At 43.7% G+C, this 12,713-nt stretch overlaps 2 protein-coding genes across 2 annotated transcripts; both read left to right on the plus strand.

Annotated features, from left to right (window-relative positions):
- The first annotated feature begins 781 nt into the window (after nucleotides 1-781).
- Nucleotides 782-1,583, plus strand: LOC117148072 (putative odorant-binding protein A5). Its single transcript, XM_033315273.1, has 2 exons — nucleotides 782-928; nucleotides 984-1,583. The coding sequence occupies exons 1-2, from the start codon at nucleotides 782-784 to the stop codon at nucleotides 1,467-1,469; spliced, it is 633 nt and encodes a 210-aa protein (XP_033171164.1). The 3' UTR covers nucleotides 1,470-1,583.
- Nucleotides 1,584-5,752: 4,169 nt separating this feature from the next.
- Nucleotides 5,753-6,534, plus strand: LOC117145084 (ubiquitin-conjugating enzyme E2-24 kDa). Its single transcript, XM_033310604.1, has 2 exons — nucleotides 5,753-6,349; nucleotides 6,410-6,534. The coding sequence occupies exons 1-2, from the start codon at nucleotides 5,859-5,861 to the stop codon at nucleotides 6,426-6,428; spliced, it is 510 nt and encodes a 169-aa protein (XP_033166495.1). The 5' UTR covers nucleotides 5,753-5,858; the 3' UTR covers nucleotides 6,429-6,534.
- The last annotated feature ends 6,179 nt before the right edge of the window (nucleotides 6,535-12,713 follow it).

Here is a 12,713-nt window from a genome sequence, read left to right on the forward strand (position 1 = left end):
GTCTGGTTCAGGCTCTAGTCCTGCGCTCCTGTGGCTCCTCCGCATCCTGGCCTCCAATCTGTGGATCCATCTACTATTTCTGGCTCGAAGGCGCCCACATCCGTCGTCCTTCGGCCTGCATTTGTGTTGCTAATGTGCGCACATTAGACGCACATGTTGCCAACTGAATTGTGTTTGGTTTTTCCTTTCCCGGCATTTTTTCTGCTCAGCATGGGGAAATCATGTAAAACAGCTGGAATATTTTATAATTGGCATGTAAATGCACCAGCTTATGTAATCCCTTGCAGCCATAATGAAATATTTTAAAATTTTTCAGCTTTTCCTTGGATTTTGCAGAATTAAGTCATGTGTGCAAGGCTAAAAGTCATTAAGATTAAGTTTGAACTAATTGTTTTACCTTGAATGAACTCATTAAATTGAAAACGGGCAGACTTCTGCACAAGTACTAAATTTAAATTTACAAAAATACATAAAAGTTGAAGTTACTGCACATATCGAATAAAACTTAACCCATATGCAGTCCAAAGAATTTTGTACACTGCGTGACTATAATTTCCGCTTGTTATCGGAATGAATGAATATCAATTGCACTGCACCAGTTTTAGTTTAGCCAATCAACAGAAATATATTGTAAATATTTGCCTAGCTTTTGTTCAAACGTTTTAGAGCTCCATAGAAAATTGCCATAATTACCGCTCAATTATTGTAATAATATTTGCTATTGACATATCGACTATATAAGTGCGGTGTAGACCAAACTTTTCAGTTTTATAGCTTCACAATGAAATTGCTTGCATTGCATTTGTTATTCCTGGGCTTTATTTGCCTGGCTCGCAGCCAGGATAACGACGAGAATGTCAGAAGGATAATGAAGGAAATGGAGGTGATCCCCGAAATTTTGGACGAGCCTCCTAGGGAGTTACTCAGGGTAAGCTCAAAGTCTTTTTATCTCTGCGACTTGAACTCTTCCATTTTATCACTAGATCAAGTACGACAACACCATTGACATCGAGGAGGGCAAGACCTATACTCCGACGGAGCTCAAGTTCCAGCCGAGACTCGACTGGAACGCGGATCCTGAGTCCTTCTACACCGTGCTCATGATCTGTCCCGATGCTCCGAACCGAGAGAATCCCATGTACCGTTCCTGGCTCCATTGGCTGGTGGTCAATGTTCCCGGATTGGATATAATGAAGGGGCAGCCGATTTCGGAGTACTTCGGTCCCCTGCCTCCAAAGGATAGTGGCATTCAGCGGTATCTTATTCTGGTGTATCAGCAATCCGATAAGCTGGACTTCGACGAGAAGAAAATGGAGCTTAGCAATGCCGATGGTCATAGCAATTTTGACGTGATGAAGTTCACCCAGAAATACGAGATGGGCTCTCCAGTGGCGGGTAATATATTCCAGTCCAGGTGGGATGAATATGTGCCCGAGTTGATGAAGACGCTCTATGGTGTCAGTGAGTAGTGAATGGAAGGATTGCAAATGTAATGGGTACGGACTTCGAGCGGCTGATTTGTTCCTTGGTTGAGTATTTAGTTAAATCTTACCTTATCTGAGTATTAAAGATATTTAGCTAGTTACGAGCATTCCAAATTATAATGGTTTTTAATTACGTTGAGTGCGTATATACAGGACATTCTTAATATGGAGCCAGGAGCTGGACTCATTGCCAAACAGAGCCACTTGAGGGATCAGCCAAGTGCAATGATATACTCTACCTGATTTCCCTCAAACGCTTTGATTGACTGGCTACACTTTCCAAATCCCCCAAGCTCTGAAACAACAAGAAACCAGTAATCTCGAGCAGCTTTGCACTCGACGCAAGCTCACTTCAACTTTGCAATCATGATAGGACGTAATGTTAGATTTCCATTTATATAAACTCGGGCAAGTGTGAAAGGTGCAACTTTCACGGCGGGCTGGAAAAAGGAAACCCCGAGGGTGGGGAGTCCCGCATTTTCCACCTCCTCCTCCAGCTACCACTCAAATAGTAACTAAACGCAGTCGAGCACAAAGCGCTTTTTGTGGGCAATGGCAAATAACCTTAAGGTTAAGATTACAAGGTAATTTGATTCAATTCGAGTGATAGGCGTGCCAAGGCAACAACAAACGGCCCAAGATGGAAGCGGAGATGAAGACGGTGTTCCACGGGGCGAGCGGGCGGTGGAAAGTACCCGGTGTCGGGCCAATTTCCCCAGTTTCAGTCGGATAGATGACAGTGTCAAGATAGGAATTGTTGCAGCTTTGCCTTTGCACCCCTCCAGCCAAAAACTCGTGCCCCCCCTCGCTTTTTTCTTTCCTTCAATGAATTTCCTTTTTGCTTTCCGGCTTTCCTTTTGTTGGTATTTCTGTTTATCAGTTTGTATATAAATTTGCCTTTATTCTGACATATTTAGTGGCGGTTCCAAGACAATTGTCTCGCCGATAAAAAGCTCAGAGATCTAGCTCCGATTTGCTTGTTACTCCATTAAAAAGGCATATAAAAAGGCAAAAAGGCCACAACATCAGCCTCGAACAATTGGATTTAGTGGGAAATGGTAGTGAATTGTTGTCATATAAATAAATGTTTCAGGACACTCAAAAAAGCTATCAAGTAACAGCATAAATCTTAAATCACCTGTGAACTTTACTCTATATAGTTTTGTTATTTAATGTAAAAATGTTATATACTTATACACACTTCTGATGACACACTTATTTCTGGAAAATCCACCGTCATCGCTGATGATAAACCTATGATAAATCACCCGTTCCCAGGCCTCATCTTTCCGAGCTTAGCTCTAATTTCACGCTCGCCCGATCTCACTATTATATAGGAAACTGTTCTTCCTCCAAGTTGCCAACGGGCGTATGAGTAATCTGGCCCGAATCCCATGACCTCCTCTTGCAGCTCCTCATCATCGTGAATTTTTTGCGGAAAAACTTTCTTCCTTATTATTTATCCCATGTGACAAATTTGGTGCACAAGATTTTGCTCCGCATAATAAATTATGCGTTGCAGTTGGGAAGGCGAAAAAAAACTGAAATTAAATTATAGGGGAAGAAAATGCGAGCGAGTTGAAAGTTTTCCATCGTTCGTCGGGATTGGAAAGTTTTCCGTGCACGTTTTAATTTAATAATCGCTGTCTGGAGTCGTTAAGTTGGGGCAAAGTTTTCTGGCCAGTTTACCGGATTTGACATTACACTTAATCGCTTAAAAACGCTCTTAATTGGAGCGTTGTTTGCGTGAATAAATCATGTAATAAATAAACAAGCCGGCACACTTGTTGGCCATGCATTATTTATGGCCCGAATCAATAACTGTGACACTTTGGCCACCATTTCCCATGCATGCCAACGACTGATGCAGTTGAGCAGCACCAGGATGTGCAGGATGCGGGCTGTCCAGGACGCGGGGGCTTGCTTCTGCCAAATGTCCGAGCCTGCAACCGGCAGCCTGGCTCCTGTCACACAGTTAAAATGTGATAAATTCCATTAAGTGACAGGGAAACGCACACGAAATGCAAACGTAAACTGTATCTGGGCTTAGAGATGGCCAAATCAGTCGGCATTAGGCCGTAAATTACGACGTTTCAGTCTGGAGTTTAATAGCTTGCTTATTCGTTTGTTCAGTGAATTAATACAGCTTAAGTAATAATGATAATAAAGCAGATATACTGTTAAGTAGGTTCTTTAACAATTGACACAAATATTTATTAGTTCCTTATTATGTTGATTTAATTTTCCCTGCCATAAATTAAAAAAACTTTGGACACGCATCTCTAGACTGTTGGGACCCCACATAGAAACGTTTTGAATGGACAGGCAAGAAATCCATTTGTGTGGCGCCAAATCAAAATGTTGCAGCCAGGAACAGACACACACACTCTCGCACGCTTACCCACACAATCGCAAGCATCAAGTTGAAAGTTGCATGTTGCACATTGAAAGCCAAAACTGACACCAGCAGACATTTAGTACGCATCGCATATTGAAATTGTAATTTGATTTCTGCCTTTTGCCACCGACTGTCCAACTTTCCATCTGGCTGTCTCCCTCTGTCGTACATCTCCCTCTCTCTATCCCTATCTAAATTTGTATTCCCCCGATTGAGTGGTATTTCTATAGCAGTTTGCATGCCCCAGAGGTCCTTGCCACGAGTCCTGACAGTTGCGTATTTTGCAACCGAATATACCCCATCGGAGCTCAAGGACTAAAAACTGGGTCAAGCCAAAAACAAAGAGGGTGAGCTATTTAAAGGGACTGAAATTTGTTTAGACAACAAATTGTGCAAGTGGTTTGTGATATTAAAAAAAAATGTTTAATGGAGGGAACACCTTTAAATGATGACTACAAAGTGCGCTTAAAACTGTACTATACAGTATATAATTTCAGTTAAATGTTCTGTCTGTGTTGAAATGATTAAAAAGGACATCATTCGCCAGCTCTGTAGCTCGGGTTGTATTGAAACAATGCCTGGAAAAAGGGACTTATCTGACTACAGCACACCTGAGGAAGTTCCTCCACCTGACCCACCCATCGGGGGATCAGAGTGCTCCACCCGCTGCACTTGTGTGCTGACAAAGCCTCTTGGGGCACTTAAATCATTATTTAATTTGAATTTAAAATGCAGCAAGGAATTTTCCACGGCTGTCGCTGTTTGTCGTCTGAAACAAAGCGCGGACAAATAAATAAAATAAAATGGCAAGCTCATTACAGGCCGACTGCTGGACTGCGATGGCCATAATGATGATGATGATGATGATGATGATGACGATGATGTGGCAACAAGTCGGAGTCGGGCATCACTTCCAACAATGCCCCGTGCACACGCACTCATGCACAGTGGGGGCGAAAAAAAGTGGCCAACAAAGGCACAATGGGACAGAGTCCACGCCCACCGCCCACCGCTGGGGTATCCCACTTGGCCGCCTGCATTGTTGGTTTTCATTTGCGGGGTGAGGTGGAGGAAGAGCAGGGTGCAGGAAGAGCGCAGGGAGGGGAAACAGCGCCTGCGGCATCTGGGGCATTGATGCCAGGTGACAGACGGCAAAATGGTGGCGCGTCCTTCTGTGAGGCACTGTGTGTACAATTTTCAGCCTGCATATGCCGCCGTTTTCCAGCTAATTGCCGGCTATTTACATTTTAAATCGCAAGAAACTTTAAGCCAAGTTGGCCACAAATGCAACTTGGTTGTAATTTCAGTTGCGGCGGATGAATAGTTAACATAGTTAAAACCTTTATTATAGCTTGTGTGTTCGGGGTAAAACCCCTTGTGTAAAATATTTGAATCATTCATTTTATGCTAACTTAAAACTCTAATTATTTGCATGAACTTGACAGTTCTTATGAATGTGTTTTTAGAGCTGTGTCGTTTCTCTTACTATTTCTCCACCTTTTTAAAACTGATTGATTTAAATAAATAAAGAATAAAGAACTCAACAAACTTGATTCCCGCACAAATTGAGTCTTGAAGATTGCGAGCTCATGAATACGAAATGTGGTTTCGTCATATTCGATATTCGACACTTGAAATATGTCAATCCTTGGTCGTTTCTGTGGCCCACCTCACTGAAAGTGACAAGTGGAGCAGGAAACAGCAAATATTTTGCCTCTAGTCAACCTGGTTCTATATTCAGGAAGTGCAAAAAAGCCTCTGATTTTATTACAGGGTACTAGAAAGTACCACGAGAACATTGGTACAGAATATTATCATAGTTTTTAGCCAACAGAAACACTTATCAAATGTTCAAGGAGTGAGACGTTAACATAGCATAGTTGTCAAATCGATCGGTCGACTTATTCACATATACAATAATACGGCACTATTAAGCAAAGGGTTTTATTTTTTTAAGAACTTTAGCCATTTAAGATATGGAAGGGTCAGTTTCTGCCGAGGATGGCACACCTCCGTGCGGCTGGGCATGCAGCAACACCGCGCTTAAGAGAATCCAGAAGGAGCTGGACGAGATTACGAGGGACCCGCCGCTGTACTGCAGTGCTGGTCCGAAGGAGGACAACCTGTACGAGTGGTCTTCGACGATCATCGGACCCATGGACTCCGTCTACGAGGACGGAATATTCAATCTGGACATATTCTTCCCGGCTGAGTATCCTTTCGCTCCGCCAACAGTCAGATTTCGCACGCCCATATATCACTGCAACATCCACCGCCTGGGCTTCATTTGTCTGGACATCCTGAAGGAGAACTGGTCTCCGGCGCTGACCATCTCGAATATTCTGCTATCTATTTGCTCCCTTCTCACCGACTGCAATCCCGAGGATCCGCTGGTGGCCAATATTGCCACGGAATATCTGAAGGATAGAGCAGAACATGACAAAAAAGCGCGCCTCTGGACCAAACGGTAGTACCTTGGAACTGGTTTTTAATAAAACTGTGTAATAATCCTTATCAATTCATTTAGATATGCCAAAAACGAATAGATAAAATCCGCCAAATTAAGAGTAGTGGCAGCTTCGCTTCGAATCGATGATTTTCATGTTCACTACATTGCTATATGAAATATACATATGCTGCTCCATAATATTACAGGAATTAATTAATTAATCACTCGGTATCGCTTTGTCGAGACTCTGTACTTTTCATTGACAACTTTGGAAATTGCTCATGCCGCAATTGGGAAACGTGGCCACGCCCACTCACCCACGCCCTTTGTGGTAATACTTTCGAGTGGCCGACCGATGGCGTTGTCAACGAACTTCCGCCAGGCCAAAACAAAAATTCGTTGGGGACTGAAAATGTTTTTTTGACATCTACTTCGTGCTTTTCATGCGAAAATATATACTTTGCGAAACAAAGGCAGATGGGGAAAGGTGGCAAAGTAGGTGCGCTCCACTCTGTTGCCTATCGATTTGAAGTTGGGGCCAAGGAAACACGAAATTAGCACAGGCCACGTCGCTGCCAGGAACTGTCAAGTGTTGCATACTTTTTCGGGCAATTTGAGGTCCAAACGGGGGAAGTGGGGCACATTTGCATGAAACCGGAGTTGGAGGAGGACAAACATTAGCAGAAGTCAGCTGTAGTTCGAAGCTCCACCGAAAGCATATTCTTTCGTTGGGTAACCCTTTTTGGCGAGCAACTCCTTGGCGGACCAAAAACCGGGTAGGAAGTCAAATATGCTGCCAAAGTTATTGATGGCACCCGCAGCAAAACAAATTTGCTTAAATCTGTTTAATGTTTTCCCATTTTTTGTGCCGCCCTTAACTGGATTCATCCCCAGCTACTGCTTTTGATTTCCTTTTATTTTTTAATATTTATAAATATGCTTGCTCCTCAAACAATTTGTTAAAATGTTGGTACTTCTTTCAGCTGTGTTGCCGATTGGCCGCATAGATCATTGTGACGAGGGTGCTTGGCTCAAATAGGTCAGGCTATTGGCTAGAACCGCACATACTTAGAAAACGGGTCTAAAGATACATCTTTTTTGAGTCATTCGCTTATGCCATTCAACTCTTTGTATCCTAAGTCACAAGCCTTATGAATCCTGATTACATTCTTCACTCATCACTTTCGAATTCCCTTTCATTAAGCATTCCCAAAACCAGAAATGCCAGGATGCAAGTAGTAAATACCCTCTACAGATATTAGGAAAAAAGTAATTATATGAAATTTTAAAATATTTTCTGAAATACCATATATAGCTGTATAGCTTATTTCATGTTTTAAACTTTTGGCTTAGCCGGGTTCGATCGGTACTAAGCTACCCCTGCTACCCTCTAAGCGGCGGCTGCAAAAACGAGCGAAAATCCCCAACACACATTTGCAGCGTAATCAACAAAAGCACTAATTGCATAGAAGACACGCGCTGACATTGATGTCTGATGCGCCCGAGTGCGAAAGAGAGAGCTGTGGCTGTATAGAGCTTCATCTCTGTCTGCCTGCCTGCAATTTCATTTCGTTTGCGCTCCATGTGCAGCGGTATTAACATTACAGTTGCCATTTACCTCTGCCAACGAGGGCGCTGATGACGCTAAGCTGTCTGCATGCGTAGACACCCCCATTTGCCACCCATTTCCCGCCCGTTTTCCACCCATTTTCCTCACTCCTCCCGGCCGTCGCACAACTTCATTAACGCAGAGTAAACACACGCATGCAGTTTTCGAGCTGAAGCCGGGAGCAAAGTGTTTGATGTTGTTGCCTCTCCTCGGGCAGTTTAAAGTTACATTTTAGGATCTGCTAGCTGCGCGTGGAGAGGGGGCGGCTGGTGCGGTGGGTGTGGCAGCCAGACATTCCCGAATGCTCGGCGTATTTGCTCAGGTGAGTACTTTTGGTCTGGGAGCGATGGGAAGGACGCAGGACGAAAGCTTTAAGCCCAACAAAGTCGAAAATTAAATTGGGCGAGTGGCTTGGTGTCTTAAATTAATATTTGAGGAATTGCAGTGCTTATTAAATTATGTGCTATAGCTCAAAATCGCAAATCAATTGAATTCTTTACGATACAATTTTGCAGTTAAGTGTAATGGACGACAATTTCCCGCAGCATCCTTTTAAATGTATGCAAATTAACACGATCTGAATAATTAAGTATAATTTGATGCCGAGACAGACTTTCCACGCATTTTCCCCCCGCCCCCGAATTTCACCTTGTTTAGAACGAGCCCGAAGTCCATTAACAAAGCATAACGATGTGTCATGTGGCAAGCACACACACAATAACCGCAAATATCGCACTTGGTTTTCCGGCTTTCTCCGCCTGCTTTCTCCCTGCCTCTTTGTTGTTATTCATATTTACGAGGCTTCGCGCGTGTGTGTGTGTGTGAGTGCCTTCTTAGCAAGCCTAACGAACTGCCAAATTACGCTGAAATAGCATTAAAAATTTACATTTTTCCCAGCCTGCTGCTCACTTATTTTCCGTTTTGTGGACCGTCAAAAGCGAAAACGCCAACAAGTCCTTAATGACATTAAAAAGAAAGCGAATTTCCCCGCGTGTCTGTGGGTGCGTGTAAGAAAAATTATTATTATTTCGCTGGTGGGGGGAAATTTAAGCTGTCTTAAGATGTATTGAGAAGCAACTGAGAGAATGAATGATTTGGAGTAAGTGCCTCTAGTAACCCAAAGAATGCTCATATGTACATATATGTAGGTGGTTCAATTGCACTTGGCAATCGTTTTTGGACACCACGGACGACCCACAGATGTAGCCAAGAAATGCTAAAAATGCCACAGAAGAGTGAAGAACAGCGGAGGAACAAAAGTTGCTGCAACTTGGGATGGGAAAGTTTTAATCTGCCGCATGCAAAACTTTAATCGAAAAGCTGCCAGCGCCGAGGAACTAAGTCAAACTTTTCAAATTGAAATATCAACATAAAAAGGCAGGCAAAGCGGGGAAAAGCCAGATAGGAAAAATTCGATTCGTATGTTTTGTCGTCACATGCCAATTGCGTGTTTGAAGTGCATGCAGAAATTTAAGCCGAAAACTTTGATCGCCTTTCAGTGCGACAGAGACAAATGTGAAAGTTTTCCCGATGCTCTCGCAGCAGCGGGAAAAGCAGTTTGCAAAGTATGCAAAGGGCATGCAAACAATGGCCTGTGATGGCATTTTCCTCCTACTTCGTGGGCGTTGCATTTTCGCCACTTGAACTTGTTAACTTGGCTCTGGCAAAGTAATGAGAACAATAAATATCCCAGATGGAAGGCACACATATTGATTCTGCCCACTGAAGTGGAAAAACCAATGTTGTTTATACTCGGATTGCATATAAAAAATGATATTTTGAAAACAAGTTTCAGTGACTTAAATGAGTATCCCAGGATAACTAGTTTCCGTTTAACTAGATTGCTAGGCATTTTGCCATAAAAGTCAAGTCATTTTACAGCCGTTTTTAATTAACCAAATGTGTTTGTACGGAAGCAGAGCCACAATTACACTTGTGCACAGAAATAACAGAGCGGAATAAGTAAATACGGCAGGAAAAATTAATTTGCCCCATGCAAATATGCAGAATGTGGAAATGGTACCCCTTTTTGCTTACTTTCTGTATGTGCGTTGTCATAAATTTGGCAGTCGAGGGAAAAACCCCGAAAAGCATAAGGCAAATAGCCTAGCAATTTTCGCTGACGTTTTCGAGTCGAGAAATGTGAGTTTGAGCCCCATGCAAGCTCACCCACAAATGGAGTGCAAGTGGGTTAACCAAAGCGAGGCTGGCTCCAGTTTCTGTTGGCTGCTTCCAAGAAATTGCACCTGCCTTGGGATACCGCCACCCACAGCTCCCCAGCTCCTCGGCTTCCATATGTCCTGCTAATATGCCTGGATTTCGGTCCATGTCGGCTTGTTGCCAACTGTATAGCTACATGACTCTGCCAACTACTGCTGACTGCAGTTGGTTACCCGGCGGGCGACATTGCAAACAAGGAGCTCATTTTCGAGGACTCCCGGCCACCCAGCAAACATTTTCAGCCAACTGGAGTTCAACCAGTTAATACCTTACCCATTAAATTACTCGGTACCAGCAATGTTTGCTGGGCTTCCAGCTGCATGGGCTTGGAGCATGGAGCAGGACAAGACCGTGCTCATTATGCATAAATTCTCGCTGCGAAACTGCACTGAATTATGGCAAAGTTAATGGCATTATAATGCCAAAACGCTGACATCTGCCCGAGCCAGGAGCACAGTGCCATCCCTAGAAATGTCAAGTTGGCCAAGGGCAGGAGTGTCTCAATTCCAATGCTACTCTGAATGCCTTTAAAGCGCACGGCTGGCAGGCGATGCTGCTGCTCCTTGGCTGCTGCTCGGATGACTTGTTGCCCCAAAGGCGGAGGCCCGGGGAGCGGGCAAATGACCCTCGTTTGTTGTCCTCCGTCGCAAACACGGGTCGGCCATGTCACCATCGGTCACACACATGGACTCGCGGACTCAGACGAACACCTTTCAGCCCCACACGCTGGCACTTTAGCTATAATCTTTCTTTTTTATCGCGAGTCTGGAGTCACAGGACATGGATTTAAGGCTACACTTCAAAATCAGCTAGTGGTTTGAACCTGTCTGAAGGTATGCCAGAATACATTTAAGTGAAAGGCACTCGATGAATTGCTCTACTGCGTTTTCTAATTAGGAACAAGGTATTTCATTTTTTTGAGTGTACGCCCCAACAAGATGGTTGTTGTCCTCCTTCGGCTCCATCGACTCGGTGCTGCGCTGTGTTACCCAGATGTACTGTGTGTGTACGGGTATACTTCCTGCACACGCCGCATGCCGCCACCGCAAACTTGCGGCACTGAGCCCTGTTTTCACTTCCGGTTTCCGGTTTGCCTTTCGCCTCGGCTAGTTCGGTTACCGCTGCCGTTAACTTGTTTTGATTTTTTAATGGCTCGCCCGACGACAGCGAGCAGAGCATTTAAGCCTTCATAACTTAAAGCCCATAGCATGAAAGGTGGCAGTTGTACTGGAAAATTTACATTTTTCACAATTCTTCGGATGACTTTTGTCAAATAAGAGAACAACAGAGTCGTGAAAGATACTCGCCATTTGACGTGTTGTAGGTCTGAGTCTGGGCTTTTGTCATGCAAATTGTTGAACAAGAAAGGCGGTGGTATGTCGACGGTGACGTTGATTGCTCATGAACTGAAATTAAAAGCAAACAATGCTAGGGTCTTCGAGTTGTGACGCCGAATACTCTATAAACGCTTAAGTATAATAACCCTCGATGGGCAAGCTGGTATGAGACACTGTCTTTGAATATACTCATTTATTGGAAACGAATCACAAGCCCAAGATTTACGAGCGATTTAATTTCTATGAGGCAGATGGAGCAGGGCTATCGCAAAGTAGGGGATTCCCCGAGTCAGGAAAGACCCTAGCGCGGCGTGGCTTACCTTCCAGCCCATTTCCCCATTACCTCCATTAACCATTTTCGTGTTGTTCGCATGCAACTCTGGTTAAAAACAAAAGAGCTGCCAACAGGCAAGAAAAGCCACCGAGGAGCGGGAAAGTGTGGCCAGTGGGGAAAAGGGGAAATGGGAAATGGGGAAAGAAATACAGTTGACGTTAAAGGGGAAGCACACACGAGCCAAGTCAGAAAACTTTTGTTCGCATTGTTCCTTTCGCTATTGTTGTTGCCACTGGGTTTTCCTTTCGAGTTGCTGTTGCCGTCGCTGTAATTGCGGCTGAGAAGGAGGTAAGCCCAAGTCGAGAGTCCTGCGCAGAGTCGTCGATTTTAATTACGTATGCAATTTATTTATTACCTTCGCCCGGAAATATTGTGCAATTGTGTTGCTCTTGCCCGCTGCGGATGTGGCGCAAAGGGCGGCCAGGAAAAGGGGGCGTGGCATGGCAGCAAAGATTTAACGTGCGGTTATGAAGTTACTTTTCATTTTCCCAAGTGAGTCCTGTCAGAAAATGCAGAGCAGGCACAAAGTGCTTCATGTCAGGGATACAACTTATTGGTTTAAGCAGGTCTGCCATTTCAGCCAAGCAGATCCATAAGAAGAGGTGATTCTTAACAGATTTGAACGAAAATAATTTGTGATAAATGATTTGGGAGTAAAGGAAATCTAGCGGAAGTGGGCAAATCCGGCATTCAAGCCCCTGCAAACCAACTATAAATATGATTACCAATATGGCCGCCCAAAGAATCCAAAGATAGTAATATGTCCAATAACTAGCGTTTTCATTATGAAAACAATTTTGTATATTTTTGTTGAGAGAATTTTTCATACAGTTAACTCCAACTAATTCAGCAGTGTGAACCATTAATAATAATATTATTGAA

Source organism: Drosophila mauritiana, chromosome 2L (assembly GCF_004382145.1).
Source record: "Drosophila mauritiana strain mau12 chromosome 2L, ASM438214v1, whole genome shotgun sequence".
NCBI classification, from domain to species: Eukaryota; Metazoa; Arthropoda; class Insecta; order Diptera; family Drosophilidae; genus Drosophila; species Drosophila mauritiana.